Here is a 20,298-nt window from a genome sequence, read left to right on the forward strand (position 1 = left end):
GATGAGTTTTTTGATGAGTACTAAAAAATATCAAAAAATAACGGAAATTAAAAATTAAAATTCTTATAACCGTCCGATTTGGCGTGGAATGCCCCATATATATACATAGGAACATTGTAATAATGAAAATTTTATTTTTTTCGTTACAAACTTTGAATAATACAATTAAAAGTACTTCCGAAATATATACTTGGTGATTTCATGTTTCCTTTTTTTTTTTTTGCGATTAATTAAAAATTATTTATAAGTTACTTCAGTTCCATTGCTATTTAATCAATTTATTTGTAGACAAGTGAATGATGAAAAAAAACTTTGCCATTTTTCCAGTAATCACATAACAGTAAAATATACGTATGTATTCATGTCTTGCTGTTGTTACTTTCAATATTATTTATATTTTATTAATATAAATAACGATTAATAATTGTGCTAAATTTGTAACATATGCTTTGCTATTTATCTAATTACATCAATTTTACAATTATTTTCTTCAAAATCGTTTTTCGTATTACAATACTAACATATTTAAATTTTATTAAGTGAATCAGATTCATATATATTCATCGATATAAAACAAATGCATTCCAAATTTCTTAATAATAATAAAGTAACAGAACAATAACACGTTCCAATTATTTTATTTTTATAAATATTTTAAATTAAATTTAATTCAATATTATGCATCAATTTTATAATTCTGTAAAAATATTTTATAAAAATTAAATTTATGAAAATTCTAAATATACATATACAAAGTAATTTATAATGAAAATTCATTAAATAATTTTTTATTATGCAGAACAAAAATTTGATATTAATACGACTTGATTTTTTTTATCGTATTATTCACGGAGAAAAATTATTATTAATTGCTATAACTTATCAATGATTAAGGCAACAAAAAATATGCTAATATACAGAATATGTATATATTACTCTCTTAAAATGAACCAGTGAATTCCACTTAATTTTATTTATTATAAACGTTTATTTAAAAACAAAGTGAACGAAAAGATTCTTAATAACAATTACTTATGATTATAAATTATTTAGTTAACATTTAATTTTAAAACGTAATTCTTGATTGAGATTAGATCTTAGCTATTGAAGTAACTTCAAAGTTATTTATTTTTATACTCTGTAAAAATTTTGTCATATAATTATTATTGTTATATAAAACTTAGTTGATATATTATATAAAGATAATAAATAAATATTAATATAACTTATTGACACAATAAAACATTTAATACACTCATGTACAGGATGCTGCTGTGCCCGCGCGCTTACATATTTTTAGTTCACTGGTTGAATCAGTGGGATTTCTCTGGTTCATTTTAAGAGAGTAGAGTGTTTTTTTTCGAACATTTCTTTTTCTTAGCCTATATAAAAATTTTATTGTTGACGACAAAAAAGAAAAAATTTCTTGAAAATTCGAGCCATTAATTTGAAATTTGCGAGGTCGCGATCTATTTTTTAAGTTTTCCCATGTAAAAAGCATGGGACTGATATCACTTTTTTAAAAAAAATTCCTACTTAAGCAGTTTTTGAGTAATCGACTCGTTTTTGAGCTCGTTTTATAGGACATGGCCCTCGTTAAAATTGCTCTGAGTGGCATAGATGCATTTTCATGAGAGTAATTAAATTTTAGTCGTAAAGACTGAGATTTTCAGCCGGTAGAAACTATCGGCGTTTTGATCGATACGTAAAATCAAAGAGCTCCGTAAAAATTGATGAAGCTCGATTAATATAATACCAAAAAAAAAAAAAAAAAAAGAAAAAAAACCTTTAAAAGAGAAAAAAGAGAAAAAATAAACAATGACGTAGAAAATATTGAATGGTTTTAAATATTTCTTGTAGAGTATTTAACGCACTACAAAATTTGTATGAATATTTTTTCTAGAAAGTCAATAGCTTGAATAATAATTGTCAACAATTATGATTTTTTGGTGAAAAACTCTGGAAGTTTGAAATCTCATAACTTTTAAATCGTTGAAAATGCATCTATGTCGCTCAGAGTAATTTTGAAGAGGTCTTCAAGCGCTACAAAACAAGTAGATTGCTCAAAAACTGCCTGATTAGGAATTTTTTTTTTTAAAAAGCGATATCGGTCCCCTGATTTTTAAATGGGAAAACTTAAAAAATAGATCACGACCTCGCAAATTTCAAATTAATGGCTCAAACTTTCAGGAAATTTTTTTTTGTCGTCTACGATAAAATTTTCATATAGGCTAAGAAAAAAAAATGTTAAAAAAAAGCATCCTAATATATATATATATATATATATATATATATATATATATATATATATATATATACATAAAGAATAATTACTGCAAGTATTGTGTTAAAAATTTTTGAAAAACTGACTCTTAGTATTATAACAATTAATTAATTATTTATTAAGAAAATAAGATTTTGTACAAAGAAATGAAGTTAAACTACCCTGCTCGAGAGGTCTCATAAAATCATAGATTCTCATAAACTATCATAGATTTTATGAAAATAAATAAGTTGTATGGAAAATTTTATGAGCTTTATATTTATAATACAGCTATGAAAGTCTATTGTTTTTTTTTTTAAATGGGTTATATGATAAAAAAACAAAAATTAATTGATTGTTGAATACTAAATATTTATCTTAACTCAAATTCGATCAGTAGTTGAAATTAATAAAAATAATTTCTAATATACTCGAAATCAAAAAGTAGTTTTAATGACGAAAATAATTGAGATGAAAATTTTTTCTCCTTATGAGACTTAGTTTATCGAATGAAAATTTTCATTTCACAGAATTATCATTTATTTGCATGGCAAATAAAAACGCTATTACACAACTTGCTACATTCGAACGAGATTAGTTCATCGTTAGTGAAGTAGTTACTGAATACATAATTTAATTGTTTTCATATGAATCATATGAATAATGAAAGAATGAAATCATATATATCATACGAAATTATTGGTCTCCGTGTTATTTTGAGTTTTAAAACATTACTTATAAGTTTTAATAAATTTAAAAATAATACAATTCATAAATTACCCTGTTTAGAAAATCTCATACAATCCAATAAATTCTCATGAATTACCATAAAGATTGTACAAGAATGAATAAGTTCTATGACAAGTGCTATAGTTAAATATAGGGCTTATACATATAGCTATAAGAATTTATCGAATTTTTTTAAGCAGGGTAATTACTATAATTCAATATAATGATTACTAAAATCGTTAATTTAACATATAAAAGTTGAGGTGCATTTATAACTCTGCGATAAGCGAACCTACCACAATTAAAATTTAACTCAATCCAAATTTGCGGCATCAGGTCTACCTAAAAATTACCTTTCCAATAAAATATCTTCTATGGTTAAAACTCTCTCGAAATAAAGTTTACTACAATAAAATCGCAACCAAGAATAAACATAAACATTTTAAATCGTGATCATCGGTAATTGAGAGCTTATGAACTATTTTGAACTGTCGATGGTGAAAATTTTAAACATTAGTGCATATTCTTGATAGTAACTTTATTATAGTGGACCTTTTCATCATGAGCAGGTTTGCTTATGACAGAGATGTAAATACGTCATCGTTGTAATTCCATTTTTATTATAAATTTATTTCATCACGCTAAATGTGTTGTGTATATGGTACAATAATTTGATTTTAACGTGCTTTTTATTTTTCATAATCATTTCTAATAACTCTATAAAAATCCTGCATAATAAAGTTTTTTAATAATGTAAATACTCAAAATAATAATGTGATAGATTTAAATAGCATATAATACAAAAAATTAATTTTTGAATATATAACAACAAAAATGTGCGTTACAGATATACAAGATTCGATTTACTTTCAAAAAAAAAGTTAACGATCAGGTTTTCCAATGATTATAGATTTTTTACAAATATATATATATATAATGAAATTACAGATTACTAAATTCAGTCTGTACCAAAATATTTCTGTCCAAAATGATTTGGTGCAACATTGTGAATTTCCGATGTTAAAATCTTCATCTAAAATAAAATTTAATGATAGAAAGGATCATAGGAAATTGTACGTTAATTCTGATTGTAATTAATGTCAAATTCTCAACGACCCTTCATATTATACATAATACAATTATGTGCACTATTTTAATGCCATAATTTAATAAAATATATTTATTATTGTAATAAAAAAAATATATTTTATTTCAAATTAGATAAAATTTAGTTACCTTAGGAAAAACACTGACTAGAGTTTTGGCAGCAGGTGGCGTACAAAATAAATTTGAGAGAATGATATTTTCTTCTAATACATTATGCTCTTTTAAAACAGCTATTGCTTTTATCACAGTATTTCCAGTACCTATAAAATTTAAAACATTAAACAAATATAAAAAATGTATTTTATATTTCAGAACAATAAAAATACTCATAACATTCATAACTAACTCATGATTGGATACATTAATAATACTTTACGATCAGCAATATCATCTGGAAATTTAGCATAAACGACCTTGGCTTCATGAGTATCTACATCACTTTCAACTAATATTTTTCCAATTCTTATACTTCGGCAACAATCTCTTAGACCCTGAATTTTTTACAAGCATTATTGTTTTATTTTAACTTATTTCTATACGGATAAATAAATAATTTTTTTTTTTTTAATGAAATTACTTGCTCCATAGCTTCACCACTTCTCACTATCGACACACCACAATTTCCTTTTTGATATTTTAAACCATTATAACTAGCCCCGGTCGGTGTAGTAATAACAATTTTCGTGAATGGCAATTGATTTAAGCTTTCTTCTATAACAAGTCTGATCTAAAAATAAAATAATTTTTACTTCTTTTTATAAATTATCTTGTATTATTATTCAAATATATCCACATTTATTTTACTTTAAATTAACTTACTAAACGATCAGCATAAAACTTAAAATCACTTCTTGTTGTGTTTCTATGGAGAAAAAAAGAAATATAATGATATTTAAAATATTTTTTTGTAGACTTTTTATCTGATTATTATGATTAAAAATGATACACTTTTTAAGTTTCAACCACGTGTTTTTTTTATATGGAAACTTGTACTTACTTATCGCGTAAAATCGTTTGTAATTCTTTCACTTGATCATTACTTGGCAGGATTTTCAAATTCGGACCGTATTCATGAAACATTTCATTGTTGCTATGATTCAATTGTTTCTTAACATTAGTTGTTGTGTCTGTAGAACCCATATTCGATTGTAAATATTTAATTATCTCCTATTGACTCAATATTTTGTCCAAACATTGAAAAGCCGATCACGACTGATCACGACACCACGAGACAAATTATAAAAGTTCAACTTTTGAGTAGTGATGCGCAAGCGAAATCGATTAATCGAACAATCGATGTTTTCGTTTCGATTGTTGATTTTTTTAACCGGGTGTAGCCTTTCGATTAATTGAAAAAAATCGATTCTTTTTTTTTTTAAAACGATTTTTAAACATCGATTTTTTGTAAAATTAATGAAAGAAAAAATTTGTTTTTCAAAGTTATTAACTCAAACATAATAAAAATTATTTGACTAATACAGCTAAACAAATGATAAACAATTTAAGCGAAATGATCAAAGTTAGATAGGCAATTCATAATTTTATAGATCAAAATTTTACGCTATTTGTAAAATGAAAAAAAAATCGATTTTTATTAAAACGATTCTACAACTTTAAAGTTGCGATAATATAATCGATATTTCACAAAAAATAATTATCAAGGCTGGGCCGTACTAAACGAATTTTTGAATTTTACTTTTCTTTTAATTTATTAATCAATTGTTATTACAGAAATTTTTATAGCTTCCGAAAAAATGTATAAGACAAACTTTTTCGGAAAGTTTTCATCATTCGAGTGGCGTAATTATTCAAAATGTAATTAGAAAAGTAACATTCAGTTAGTACTGCCAACCCTTAATTGAATACAGTGCTTCAATTATTGGGAAAATATTTTGAGATTTGTTAAAATCTTATGATAAACGTTTAAAACTGGTTTTTAGTGAAAAGTTTACAAAAAAAATCCGGTTTTCACGATAAGTCGATTATAGAGCACAAACTCTACCGCTTCGCGTCCGAGGCGTGCAAAATTATCAAACATAAACAAAGTATTTTATTTGTTATTATTTTAAATATAAATAACCATACGATAATTTCATATTTCGAAATATAAACTTATATTTATACGCAGTAATATTTAACTTTAAAATAAAATTTCGAAATCGATTGTTAGATGATCGATTGTGCAACTTTAAAGTTGAGAGCAAATAGTCGACTGTCAAATGAAGTATATATTAGTATAATTTTTTTTATAGTATCCATGAATTTTGAATTTGTGATTTTGAACCCATATTCGTTTTCTTTATTTAGAACAAAAAATTATAAAATAAATTTTATACAATCGTTTCTGGGAGACCATTGCTTTCGCATAAGCGCCACTTCATGAGTCGTCATGGAACCGAAAAGACAAAGTCCGCATCGCCATCTATGGAAAACGAATTGAATCTTCCTCGTCATTTCTGGAAAAAAATTTTATCCACTTGGTCATTTATGGACAACGATTTGTGGGGTGCCATTTGATAGCATTAACCACGAAGGCTAGATAGAAGGAGGACGCTCGCTATTGGGTTTCCAACTGTTGTGGCGTACAGAAAATACCGTAAAGATTTTAGTTCGCTATTGGCCACTAGACTGCAGCTAGATAGCGGAGGTCCCCTTTTGGTTACTATTGCGCATGACACGCATTAAGTAGTGTTTATCTTTATAAAGTCAAGAATAATTTAGGAGGATTATTTTATGTAATTTTCAGCTATTTTAGGATTAAATTTTAATAAAAATGGTGAAGTGTTGTACTGTTTTAAATTGTTTGAGTGGGAAAAAAAAGAGCGAAAGAAAAATAATGACTCCAATCTTCGACAGACTTTCTATTTAAAATTCCACAAGTAACCTACAAATAATATATTTTGTATTATTTAATTAATTTACTTATAAGAACTATAGTAACAATATTTAATTGAAATAATTAAATATATTTGTTATGGACAATGTCGCTATATTATCTTTAATATAAAATTTCATACAGGATGTCGATAAATTGCGCAAATGGAGTTTAGCATTATGTCAAAATTTGACACCAGACAAATTTGTTTGCGAGTTACATTTTTTGGACGATGACATGATTAAAAAAGATATGCTACCAATATTTAATTAAGATACTTATATTTCAAATCGAAAGAAATATACTTTAAAGCCGAATGCCATTCCGAGAGTTGATAGAATTCCAAATGTCGTGGAAGCTGCTAATTTGCAAATAGATTCTGATAATGTACTTCCGGCCGCTAGAACTCCTGAAGTTGAAACTTTTAGTAGTACTCCGGATCTTAATGAAGTAAGTTGTTTCTTGAGTTATCAAAATAAATTTTTTTTCTTAGACTGAAGCGAATTATACATTTCTTTTATATTTTATTTAATAGCAGTCTGAAAATACTCAACATGAAAATTTAAGTCTAAGAGAAACAAATTTTAACAGTGATAGATTATTGGAAACTTTGAAAACTAATATGTTGCCCCAAAAATGGAGCTGGGCTAGTGATGTAACGGATAATCAAAAAATATTTTTGTTTTATGCTGATCCCAAATCTTTATCATTAAAATTTCACGTTAAGATAGATGAAGCATTAAATATTATGGTAAAATATTTTAATATTTTTAATTTTTTTTTGTTTGTAGTGGATTAAAGTTTACTTTGAAACATTTTATTTCTTATGTAGGTGACTAACTTGAAAACTAATAAGTCGACGGCAGTAACATTTACTCTTTTAAATAAAGAAGATTTTTGGGATTTATTAAAAGAACTAGAAACTATTAATTTTTGTGATGGCACAGAATTCGATAGCAACAGGTACTATTTAAATATATAATTGTTGTTATTCAATAATATTAATGAATATAGTGATAAAACAACTCTTCAACAGGTGTTCAGTAAGTTGTAAAAATTTGGTGACAAATGAAAATCAACGATATTATCATGGTATCACCCGATGTCAACCTTGCCGAACTCTTCGGCGTCAACTCCAAAACCGTGATAATAAAAGTACCCAAAATTTAAAACTGCAATGTAATAAGCTTAAACGTCAATTAATTTCCTAGAAGAGGAAGACTACGCTTACAGCGAAAGATAGTAAGCTCTCATACGTAATTTATAAAGCAGCTAAATAGTTTTGTTTTATGTGTATTTTCTTAATTTTGCAGAATAATGAACTATCGAAATTGATTGATGATCAAAAAATGAAATGTGCTGCTGTTGAGGCTGAGACTCTAGAAAAGGCCATCGCTGATCTACCTGAAATCCAACAAAAAACTGTTCGAGCATGTTTCGATGCAGCTAAAGTAAAAAATTCCAAACAAAGGAGATACGATATTGAGTGGGTATATGAATGCCTGTTAATGCAGATAAAGGGAAATTTTACCCCTCCCTTGTAAAGTCACGCTAAATTCCTACATAAAAAAATTGGATAGCGCATTCGGTTTTCCTAATGTTATTTTTAATACACTCGGTTATAAAGCTTCACGTATGGAAGCACATTCCAAAAGGGGTATTATGATCAGAATTGTTATGAAGCTTCAGCTGCAACATTAACAACTTAATAGTATCTGTAGTTATTAACAATAAAATAAATAGTAAATTCTTGATTCGCTTGATGAACTTGCTTCTTTTATGCGTTATGATAATATTCATTAATTGCAACAGACAAAATATAAAATTTTGATATTTTTTTCTTTAGGTACACTTCTTATTGACGAAGTAGCGTTGAGTGAAGGAGTCAAGTTAAACACGAGAACAATGAAGCTAGATGGATTCGTTGATATGGGAGATTATACGCCAGGAAAATTTTCAAATACAAGAGCAGATAATGCTCTCGTATTTATGTATCAGCCATTTCAAGGTGATTGGGTACAAGTGGTTGGAAGTTTTCTCAGCAAAAGTTCTGTTACTAGTGAAATATTGTCTAAACTGATAATAGAATGTATAGTATTAATTGAAAAAGCTGGGTTTCATGTGGATTGTGTTACGACCGATGCAGCCCAATGGAATCGGGGTGCATGGAAGTTATTTGGTATAGAAGATAGAAAATTTATCTGTAAGCATCCTTATGATACTGAGAGACGACTATGGTTTGCTTCTGATTTTTGCCACTTGCTGAAAAACTTCAGAAATGGAATAATTAAACTCCCTTCTTTCTGGGTAATATTTTTATTTGTTATTAACATTTATTTATGTATGTGTGAAAGCTGCGTAGTACTGATAAACAGTTCATTTTTTAGACTCTGGATGGTATTATCAAAATGCTTCATTGGGGAGCACTTTTGAAGCTTGAGGCATATCCCTCGCGGATCTGGAATCACTGTAAAATCAAAGTGAGATTATAGTAAAAACATTGTGAGACCATGATGAAATTACAGTGAAATCACCGTGATTTTGTGTCATTCGGTCACTGTAGTTTTATGGTTATCTCACAGTAATTTAATAGTGGTTTCACAGTGATCTTATTATGTTATTACAGTCGCTTCATAGTTACCTCACAGTGGTATTGCAGTGATTTTAGTGTAGTACCACAGCCAATTCACAGTGAATCCACAGTGAATTTCCAGTAAACTTACAGTAAATTTACAGTGAATATACAGTAAATTTACAGTGAATATATAGTGAATTCACAGTGAATTTCCAATGAACTTTCAGTAAATTCACTGTGAATTTACTGTAAGCTTACTGGAAATTCACTGTGGAAAAAAAATACAAAAAAATTATTAAAACCTACCATTATTTTTTTTTTCAAATAAAAAAAAAAAACAAAAATTTTCAATGACTACCATTTTTTATTTTTTTTGTCATTCTATAATATCAAACTTTGAAGCTTTTTGCAATTTTTTCCATTAAGCTTATTTCTCAAAATACATCTTGAAAATTTTTAAGTGTTCAGAGAACTTTGAAATAAAAAAAAAAGAATACAAACAAAATTTGAAAATGGCCATCATGACACAAATATTCAGTTTATTCAAAAAAAGTAAATAAAAAAGTTGAAGAATGTTTGAACAACTTTTTTTTGCTATTGTAAAATCACCATAAAACTATAGGCAAATCATCATATATTTTCTGTGGAATCATGGTGAAATCACCATTAATTTACTGTAGAATCATGGGGAAATCACCATTAATTTACTGCGAAATCATGGTGAAATCGTCATTAATTCACTGCGAAATCATGGTGAAAACACTATTGATTTACTGTGAAATCACCATTACTTTACTGTGAAATCATTGTGAAATCAGCATTAATTTACTGTGAAATCATGATGAAATCACTACTAAATCACAATGACAAAATGGCACAAAATCACTGTGAATTCACTATGAAATCACCGTAAATACACCGTCAAATTACGGTGAAAGTGAATTCACTGTGATTTCACAGTGATTCTAAGTCCGCGAGGGATGGTAAAATGAACTTGAAAATAGGTTTCAAATTATCACCTCATCATTTAAAGCCTGAAGGCGATGACGCAATAAAACCTTATTTAAGCCAGAATCTGTTATTCTAATTTGCATTATTTGATATTTAAATATTTTCTATATCATTAACATAAAAAACTTGTAACTTTCTTATTTTTCCGTAATAACGCTAAAATATTGCTTTTATTTGTAAACTATCATGTCATAATCTATTTAATCGCTGGGCTATTGTTGACTTTGATCAATATCTCCGCGATTGGGAGAAAAAAGCTAAAGAGGAGATAACAAAACAAAAAGCAGAAAAAAAAAGAAGAAGGCTAATAAAGCTGATGATTTCGATAATTTTGAGGAGGATTTTGAGTTTTTAATCACAACCAGTACTTTAACTGGCTTTAAAGTAACTCTCGGAACTACTTTGGAATTACTTGAATTTTTACATGATAAGTGTAATTATGATTACCTCATGACGTCGCGATTGAATCAAGATGCTTTGGAAGTAAGATATACAAGTTCATTTATGAATCAATTATAATTAATATTCATATCGAAAATTGTAGTGTTTTATTTTTAACCGTTTTAAATTTTAGAAATTCTTCGGAATTATGCGGTCAGCTTGTGGATGTAACGACCACCCGGATCCAATACTTTTTGGCCAAGTTTTCCGTCTTCTCTGCAGCTATTCTCTAGCAACACCACCGAGGGGTTCCAACGTCACCGGTGGGGAATTACTAAAATCATTAATGCACACTAAAGAATCATTAACTGCATCTAGTCAAAATAAAAAAATTTGGCTCGATAAAATTGATTCTATTGTTAAAACAGGAATAGCAAATGAGAACCCAAGATTTTTTAATAATAATGATGGTGAACGTTTACCTTTTGAGCATTGGGTCGATGAAACTAGTGATGAAAGTGATGACAATGAAACTACTGATGTCTGTGATTTTAATAAAAGAAATGTGAACTCTACTCAGAGAGAAAATAACTGTGATGATAATAATAATAATAATTTAAGTGATGTTGAAAAATCTAACTATTGTGATGCTGATACTAATAATGATAGTAATAGTGCTTGTTATGTTTCTACTAATAATAATAATAATGATAATGGTGATAATAGTTCGGCTAATGCTAATGATAATTATAACGATAAGTCGCCGGAGACACTCTTAGTTAATAATACCTCTGACAATGGAGATAGGTCTAATATTTCAAATGATTACGTTTATTTGGATCATGATTATGACATAACGCATACTAGTGATCATGTCGTTTCATACATTGCAGGATTCATGGCCAGAAAATTTTCTCGTTTTACGAAGTGTTTAGACTGTAAAGAAATGTTAACTGCTTCATTTCCAACGGAACGTGACAAATTAATTGAAAAAATGAGCGATGGAAATTTAATTTATCCAAGTGAGGCTTTATTTTTACTCATAAGACAATTAGAAATTCAAGTATTAATAGTTGTTGGAACAAAAAATTTTACATCGGGTACAATGTTTCAAATTCTTGAAAAAGTTTCACAACTTGATGAGTTACCAATTCTTGGATGTGAAAAACACCGCAAAGAATTTATGATAAAGATTATAATTAATTTTATTGTGATGAGAGGCCATTTTTTAACCGATTCTTTCAATCACAATGTAAACAATCGTCAAATAATGACTAAACGTATGCGCAAATTTGCGAAAAAATAATATTTGTCCCTAACTCTGTACATATCTTTAATTAAACTTAATTGTTGCTCGCTTCGATGTCCCTATTAATAATTTTTACATAAATAATAATGAATATTTGTTTATATTTATAACAATAAATATTTTTCTATTTAAAATTATTCGCATATTTTTTTTAGCACAAAAACCTCTATTTAAAAACTCAAGAAAGTGACTATTCTGGAAAATTACAAATAAAACAATTAATTTATCACTTCTAATAGTTGCTATTCTATTTAAGAAATCATTTTTAATTTTTTGCGTCAACGATGTTTATTTTAATTGTGATGATTTAAATTTGGTTTTTAAATATCGATCATTACAGATTTTATTTGAATTTTAAATCTATGGGGACCTTTGCAACAGTAGCGCGCTCTGATGTCTGTATCCAATTTTCAGGCCGTGACAATACTACAGCGAGCGTCCTCCTTCTATCTAGCCTTCGTGGAACTTCCAATCAAGGTGGCTATGTTATGTCCTCAACAGCCTCAGGTGCCTCCACCTGTTAATTAATTAGTAAACTTGAGATATATAAGAAGCGCGCATTTGAATTCCATTTGAAATTATATATTAATTTCTTAAAACACTTATTGCGTCTTAACAATATTGAGTCAATAATTTAAATGATAAATCGTCGTGGCACATACTCATTAAATTATATATTTTTATTATAAGAAAGTTTAAATAAATAGATAGATAAACCTTTATTTTGTATTCAGAGAAATATAAATACAGGTTGAGTGGTCTTGGAACGTTTCCTATCATCCGATACTTAAAACCTAAACAAAACATACGCATAAAAATCATGAATAGGTCCTTGTTCTAAAGTTAACCGTCAATATGGTTATAAACAAATACATATTCTATCAACAAGTAAGAAAAGAAAATATATAATTAATAAATGTTACTTACTAATGAAAACCATGTCTCACCAGAATTTAACTATTACTGTTAATATTAAATAAAGAGTGACGCGTATAATAAATAAATTAAAGAAAATATAGAAATATAGCATTATATTGATTATAATAATGTTTCACAATAAATAGTAATGTCAATCGTACTAAATAATTAAATATAGAATAATTATGGAGAAATACACCTCTGATAGCCTAGAATATTTAACTGGAAGATTGTATCTAAGTACATATAAATAGAATAAGTAATAAGAAGTTGTAGAATGGATAAAGTGAAGAACGTATATGTGTAAGCTTATATCCCAAATTTGAATTAGTAGAAAGTATAAATGTATAAGTATAATATTTAGTAAAGAACATAGATATATAAGAATATATACATATAAGCATGAGTGTGAACATGAGAGTAGTGGGGAGAAGTTGGAGAGTGAAGGTCCGAGATCTCTCTGCCGTCTGATGTAACTTGACTTCTCTCCGAGAACTCTTTACGAATACAACTGTTATTACTGATCAAGTTTTATTCATACTTTATAATAAAATTCAGTCTTCAGATAAAAGTTATTTTATCAATTACATCTATCCTTAATCATAGTTTAATTATTTCATTAAATAACAATCATAATCATCATCATCGTAGTAAACAATAAATTTATCCACTGTTTTCAAATTCAAAATTTGGTCCCGCGTGACAACGAACTGCCCACTGTCCAGGAGGTGGCGTCAGCTGCGATCCTAGTAACCTCCCAGGACATAACAACTGGTGACAGCGGTGGGATAGTCACACCAATTGGGTTCAACGCAAATCTGGAGATTCAACAGCGTTCTGGAAAATCCTGATTGGTCCATCAGCGTTTTGAAATTCAAAAGCATCATCGAGTGTATTATTCTGCATCTGTTCCGGCGTTCCAGTAAGTTTATCGGCGATCTTCCAATTCCAGAGGGTCAATTCAACTGCGAAGGGTCATCTAGGAGGAAACTTCATGCTGACAGAAGATATTAGTGAAGTGAAATTATGTAGTGCGATTTTAATAAGGGCAATTTCGCGAGTGAAAAGTGAAAAGTGATTATTTTCTTTTTTAAGGTATTTTATTTGTATTAATTCTGCAACCTGTAAGTCATTCTATGAAGTATTATTTTATATCAAAACTAAAGGCATTTTGTTTTAAAGGAAATTCTATAACTATTCATGTATGAAATTTGACGATTATTTGATATTTAACACTTTTAAATTGCTATCAGACATAAGTTCCAGTCGAAATAAGTACACATTATAATATTTTGTATTATTTACAATTCCATAATCTTAATAATTATAATTAAAAGTTCAACTGTAATTTGATATAGTATTTCCTTAATATATTAAATATAGTAATCAAATAGAATCAAGACTATAGAAGCATTAACATGATTTGAGGCGAAAATGTCTAATTTAGTGACTACAGACGAACACATTTCGGACGCGAACACTGAAGTGGTGATTAGTTCTATTGACATTCAGAACACTAATAATGACAATTTTTCCACCATCTCTCCTTCTATAACCCCTAGCATTCCAGCTACTCCAGTTCATAATTCGAATCGCGTACTAATTGAACCGGTACTCGCGGGCTACGGAAATAATGAGCACAATTATGCTACCAATAATCTAGTTCATACAAGTAATTCCCAATTTTTGAGTACCAAAGACGCTATAAACCTTATACCCGTATTCAATGGAGAAAATATGCCAGTTAATAATTTTATTGAACTTTGTAATCAAACCTTAAATCTAATACATCCATCTGGTAAATTGTATTTAACTCAGTTGATAAAATCTCGTATATTGGGTAAAGCCAGCAAATATATTTCAAATCAATCGGGATTAGCATTTGAAGGGATTTTGGGAAATCTTAAAAGAGCTTTAGTGCCGAGTAGAACTCTATCTCAATGGCAGTCGTTACTTTCGAATATTTATTAAAAGGATGGTGAAACCATCGTAGATTACGTTACTAGAATCAACGAAATCGTTCAAGGAACGTCAGAAGTAATTATGGATAAGCATTCGGGTGAAATACGAACCGGGTTATTAGCTAGTACCCAAGAAGGAGCTCGAGATAGCTTTGTACGGGGTCTTAGGGGAGAGTTAGGATTGTGGGCTGCTAGTCAAAAACCTCTTACCCTGTCGCGAGCAGTAGATCTTGCCGTAGAATTAGAAAAAGAATTGAAACAAAGAAATTCACTTTTTAAAATACATTCCCACTGTAGTAATAATCCTTACTCCAGCCAATATTCCATTAGTAGTTCCCAAAATCATATTAAATTTGCGAACAATCATTATGGACATTCATGGAAATAACTCCATGAACGTAATTTGTTCAATATGTTCTAAGCCTGGCCATTTCGCACAAATCTGCAAAAATAGGTTAACTTGGGTTAGAGAAAATAACACAACATCAAACCAAAATTTCAATGCATACAACGACCAACAAACTGACAATACAGCCCACACAGAAGACCAAATGAAACAAAAACTTATTCAAAAATGACGCTTCCATAAAACTCACAACAACAAGCATATTACCTCACCGTGTATAACTATTAATAGTGATGAACTACTTAATTTGGAGAAATTTTAATTCACGATAGATTCTGATATTAATTATAAGTTGATATTAATTTATTCTCCAGTTCCCCCACTTTCAAAACTTTCCGTCACGACAACAAACACTTCTTTTTATGCCTCGGTGCAATTCTCAGCCAGAAGACATTAGAAAATACCTTCCTACTACTCTGCCCCTGAACTCCTGAAAGTCACAGATCATAAATCATTGGTGTGAGCTCATAGAATGAAAATTCCTATATCTTAACTCCTACATCGGTTGCTGAAGTACGGAAATATGAATATGAAGTCAATTATAGGGAAGGTCGATTGAACGCTAATGTTGATGCGCTCTCTCGAAACCCCATTGACATAAAATTACTTAATATATTATTGATTTAGAACACAAAGCTTGGGAAACCGCTTCTTGAGGATAAACTCATAGGAAATAGTAGGTTGAGTATTAGCATGGATAAAAACAGAATAAGATAAAAAAAAAGAGTGTGAAAAAAAAATTATGGCATCGACTCCTTGGGGTTGTTGGACAACCCCCTCCAAATATAGTGGCGTAAACAGCAAGTTTATGGCCACCCTTGGCACGTTGTGCACATATCTGAAGGATAGAGATGCCTTCCCGACGACTCGCCGACCTGACGTTGAGGCGGAAAGCGAGACTCGAATGAGGACAGTACTCTCTTCCCAGGGAGACGAGTTGTTGGATGAGTGGCAGCCCTCTTCAGAGGGGTTTATTAGCCCTGTCCCTTGGGTGGTTGGACCACCCAGCAGTTGTTGTACCGAGCTCGGATGTCGTGTGGGGGTTTGAGTCCCCCATGCATGAGATGCCAGAGAGGACGTCCTCGCCTGAAATGTGTGAAAATGAAAGAGACATTATAGAAATGCATGCTTAAGTACTAACATTGAAGTTATCTAAAAGAAGTGAAACTAGTTTATATTTAAATATTCCGGAATCAGCAACAAATGTTTGTAGTCATAAATATCTAGTTTTCTTATATCCGGTTCAAACCAACCTCCCTGCCAATTCTTTTAATGATAATGATACTTTTCCTGAACCGATATTAAATGACGTTTATTCCTCAGACGATGAACCTGACAAGAACCCTAAAAACCCTGAATGGCTGACAAAAAGAATCAGAAAATCAATCTTACTTGTTGTGTAATTTCTAGTCTGCCGATTATAAGTCAAGTAACACAATTAAAAAGCCGCTGAAAATCCAGACAGAGCTACATTCAAATCAAAGGAATATTGTGACTGTCGGGTAAACCCTAATAAGTTTTCTTAAGGAAATTGGGTATTTTTGGCAAATGACGCGAAAACCAACGAACTTGATCGTAACTATATAGACCCTTATAAAATTACTGAAACCTGGAATAATGAAATGTAGCTACCTAATTCACCCCACCACATACCAAGTCGTACATACAAACAAGTTGAAATTAATATATCTGGAATAATATAACATAAGTGATAAGAATTTCCGAGTATAACTTTAATCAAATTTTCTTTAAATTCGTCAAAAGACTCTATAAAATTAAATTACCTTGTTGATCCGTATAATACTTCATAGTCTGGATTAAACTCTTGCTAAAATGTAAACACCGTGACCTCAATGATAAGGCTGGGCCGTACTAAACGAGTTTTTAAATTTTACTTTTCTTTGAATTTATTGATCAATTCTTATTACAAAAATTTTATAGCTTCCGAAAAATGTTTAAGATAAACTTTTTTTTTTGAAGGTTTTCATCATTTAAGTGACGTAATTATTCCAAACGTAATTAGAAAAATAAATTCGAACATCCGGTTAGTGCTGCTCACCCTTAAAAAATATGTATTCTTGTGTAATATAAATATTGTGCGTAACCTGAGTTAATATTTACTGTTAGTTTTAAATCATGAAAATGATTATTTTTGTAACTTGTAATGTAAATGTGCGACCACGATTTAACAACCAGTAATGGTATTATTTATATAGGTAATTGTCTTGCAGAATTTATATTTCATTCAGAATTAGCTTTAGCTATTATTATATATCGTTATATACATGTGTATATATGAGAGAAAAATTCGACGAACGATATGTCGAATTTTCATTAACGGGGGAGGTGTTATGTCCTCAACAGCCTCAGGTGCCTCCACCTGTTAATTAATTAGTAAACTTGAGATATATAAGAAGCGCGCATTTGAATTCCATTTGAAATTATATATTAATTTCTTAAAACACTTATTGCGTCTTAACAATATTGAGTCAATAATTTAAATGATAAATCGTCGTGGCACATACTCATTAAATTATATATTTTTATTATAAGAAAGTTTAAATAAATAGATAGATAAACCTTTATTTTGTATTCAGAGAAATATAAATACAGGTTGAGTGGTCTTGGAACGTTTCCTATCATCCGATACTTAAAACCTAAACAAAACATACGCATAAAAATCATGAATAGGTCCTTGTTCTAAAGTTAACCGTCAATATGGTTATAAACAAATACATATTCTATCAACAAGTAAGAAAAGAAAATATATAATTAATAAATGTTACTTACTAATGAAAACCATGTCTCACCAGAATTTAACTATTACTGTTAATATTAAATAAAGAGTGACGCGTATAATAAATAAATTAAAGAAAATATAGAAATATAGCATTATATTGATTATAATAATGTTTCACAATAAATAGTAATGTCAATCGTACTAAATAATTAAATATAGAATAATTATGGAGAAATACACCTCTGATAGCCTAGAATATTTAACTGGAAGATTGTATCTAAGTACATATAAATAGAATAAGTAATAAGAAGTTGTAGAATGGATAAAGTGAAGAACGTATATGTGTAAGCTTATATCCCAAATTTGAATTAGTAGAAAGTATAAATGTATAAGTATAATATTTAGTAAAGAACATAGATATATAAGAATATATACATATAAGCATGAGTGTGAACATGAGAGTAGTGGGGAGAAGTTGGAGAGTGAAGGTCCGAGATCTCTCTGCCGTCTGATGTAACTTGACTTCTCTCCGAGAACTCTTTACGAATACAACTGTTATTACTGATCAAGTTTTATTCATACTTTATAATAAAATTCAGTCTTCAGATAAAAGTTATTTTATCAATTACATCTATCCTTAATCATAGTTTAATTATTTCATTAAATAACAATCATAATCATCATCATCGTAGTAAACAATAAATTTATCCACTGTTTTCAAATTCAAAATTTGGTCCCGCGTGACAACGAACTACCCACTGTCCAGGAGGTGGCGTCAGCTGCGATCCTAGTAACCTCCCAGGACATAACAGCTACTAGACTAGGGTACTATTATTTTATGTTAGTTGACAGCGCGGACAGTGCTGATATTGTCCTCAGTAGCTTCAGGTGCCTCCATCTGTTAATTAGTGAACTTGGAATAAATGAATAGGCGCGCACTCAATTTCCATTTAAAATTTATGTACTGAGATCTTACAACCTTTATAGCATCTTATCAATAATAATATATCAATAACAATTAGTTGATAATTCAAATAATAAATCGTTGTAGCACATACTTTTAAAATTATATGCTTAGATTATAAGAAATTCGAAACAAATCATTAAATCGTATGCAGAGAAATCTAAACACAGTTTGAGTTGTCTTATTAGAACGTTTCCTGCCACTCGATACCGAAAACCTTAACAAAATACACACATAAAAATCATGAATAGGATCTTGTCCTAGTAAATAGTAAATATGATTATAAACAAATGCGTATTCTATAGACAAACAAGGAAAGGAAGTATATAGTAAATAAATATTACTTATAACTAAAAACCATATCACAGTACCCTAACTATCATTGTTGACACACACACACACACACACACACACACACACACACACACACACACACACACACACACACACACACACACCCACACACGCACACACACACACACACACACACACACACACACACACCACATACACACATACACTGAGAGAAAAGTGCTTAGTAACCTGAACTATTCAGCGTCATATATAAAAATATAGTCTCCTTAACCAATTTTTATTGTTACTGGAACTATGTACTAGTATGAATCAGCACGAAAAAATAGTTCCATTGACTAAACTTAAGAAACCATTTTTGCCTTATTATGATCACTACAAAACTGCAATTTTTTAAAACAAGGCTTAGTAGTGAACACAATATAACCTTTATCATTAACTCTATTAACATGAACTAGTTACAGTAACTATGTTAGCTTAGTGACTGTGTGATAGTTGGTAGAAATAATCTTAATAGTTAACTCGACTAAGAGTTTAGTTGTCGTCTCATATAATATCATTTGTTTAGTTCCTTTTACTACTGACAAAAGTATCAACCGTACTATTTCATAATACTTCTCTAAACAATCGATTTCTAGTTATTTTAATAATTATAGAATATTTCTGCTGATTAATTATCAAATGTAAAAAAAATTCAACAGAGAATATAGTTATAAATATAGTTATAAATACCATTAACATTTAGTT

General features: G+C 29.3%; 2 protein-coding genes and 1 long non-coding RNA gene across 3 annotated transcripts; 1 reads left to right on the forward strand and 2 right to left on the reverse strand.

Moving 5' to 3' along the window:
• Positions 1-2,368: 2,368 nt before the first annotated feature.
• LOC103580496 (uracil phosphoribosyltransferase homolog) lies at positions 2,369-5,343 on the reverse strand. The gene is made up of 6 exons (XM_008562250.3): positions 5,097-5,343; positions 4,919-4,961; positions 4,677-4,826; positions 4,446-4,590; positions 4,229-4,359; positions 2,369-4,025 (listed from the first exon to the last, which is right to left on the reverse strand). The coding sequence occupies exons 1-6, from the start codon at positions 5,237-5,239 to the stop codon at positions 3,951-3,953; spliced, it is 687 nt and encodes a 228-aa protein (XP_008560472.1). The 5' UTR covers positions 5,240-5,343; the 3' UTR covers positions 2,369-3,950.
• A 4,544-nt stretch (positions 5,344-9,887) lies between these two features.
• Positions 9,888-12,387, forward strand: LOC128668239 (putative mediator of RNA polymerase II transcription subunit 24). The gene is made up of 2 exons (XM_053740719.1): positions 9,888-11,043; positions 11,135-12,387. The coding sequence occupies exons 1-2, from the start codon at positions 11,011-11,013 to the stop codon at positions 12,245-12,247; spliced, it is 1,146 nt and encodes a 381-aa protein (XP_053596694.1). The 5' UTR covers positions 9,888-11,010; the 3' UTR covers positions 12,248-12,387.
• A 170-nt stretch (positions 12,388-12,557) lies between these two features.
• On the reverse strand, positions 12,558-19,043 carry LOC128668233 (uncharacterized). The gene is made up of 3 exons (XR_008404003.1): positions 17,320-19,043; positions 17,168-17,224; positions 12,558-16,621 (listed from the first exon to the last, which is right to left on the reverse strand). It is a non-coding gene; the product is annotated as an uncharacterized LOC128668233 (long non-coding RNA).
• Positions 19,044-20,298: the final 1,255 nt, after the last annotated feature.

The sequence above is a fragment of the Microplitis demolitor genome, chromosome 7 (assembly GCF_026212275.2).
Source record: "Microplitis demolitor isolate Queensland-Clemson2020A chromosome 7, iyMicDemo2.1a, whole genome shotgun sequence".
NCBI classification, from domain to species: Eukaryota; Metazoa; Arthropoda; class Insecta; order Hymenoptera; family Braconidae; genus Microplitis; species Microplitis demolitor.

What these genes read in the sequence shown, in the direction of transcription:
- LOC128668239 (XM_053740719.1), top strand. Translation starts at nt 11,011, where the DNA reads ATGACGTCGCGATTGAATCAAGATGCTTTGGAA. An exon ending in TGAATCAAGATGCTTTGGAA is followed by an intron (nt 11,044 to 11,134) that starts GTAAGATATACA and finishes TTTAAATTTTAG; the next exon opens with AAATTCTTCGGAATTATGCG.
- LOC103580496 (XM_008562250.3), bottom strand. Translation starts at nt 5,239, where the DNA reads ATGGGTTCTACAGACACAACAACTAATGTTAAGAAACAATTGAATCAT. An exon ending in CAAACGATTTTACGCGATAA is followed by an intron (nt 4,962 to 5,096) that starts GTAAGTACAAGT and finishes TTTTCTCCATAG; the next exon opens with AAACACAACAAGAAGTGATT. An exon ending in TAGTCAGTGTTTTTCCTAAG is followed by an intron (nt 4,026 to 4,228) that starts GTAACTAAATTT and finishes ATTTTATTTTAG; the next exon opens with ATGAAGATTTTAACATCGGA.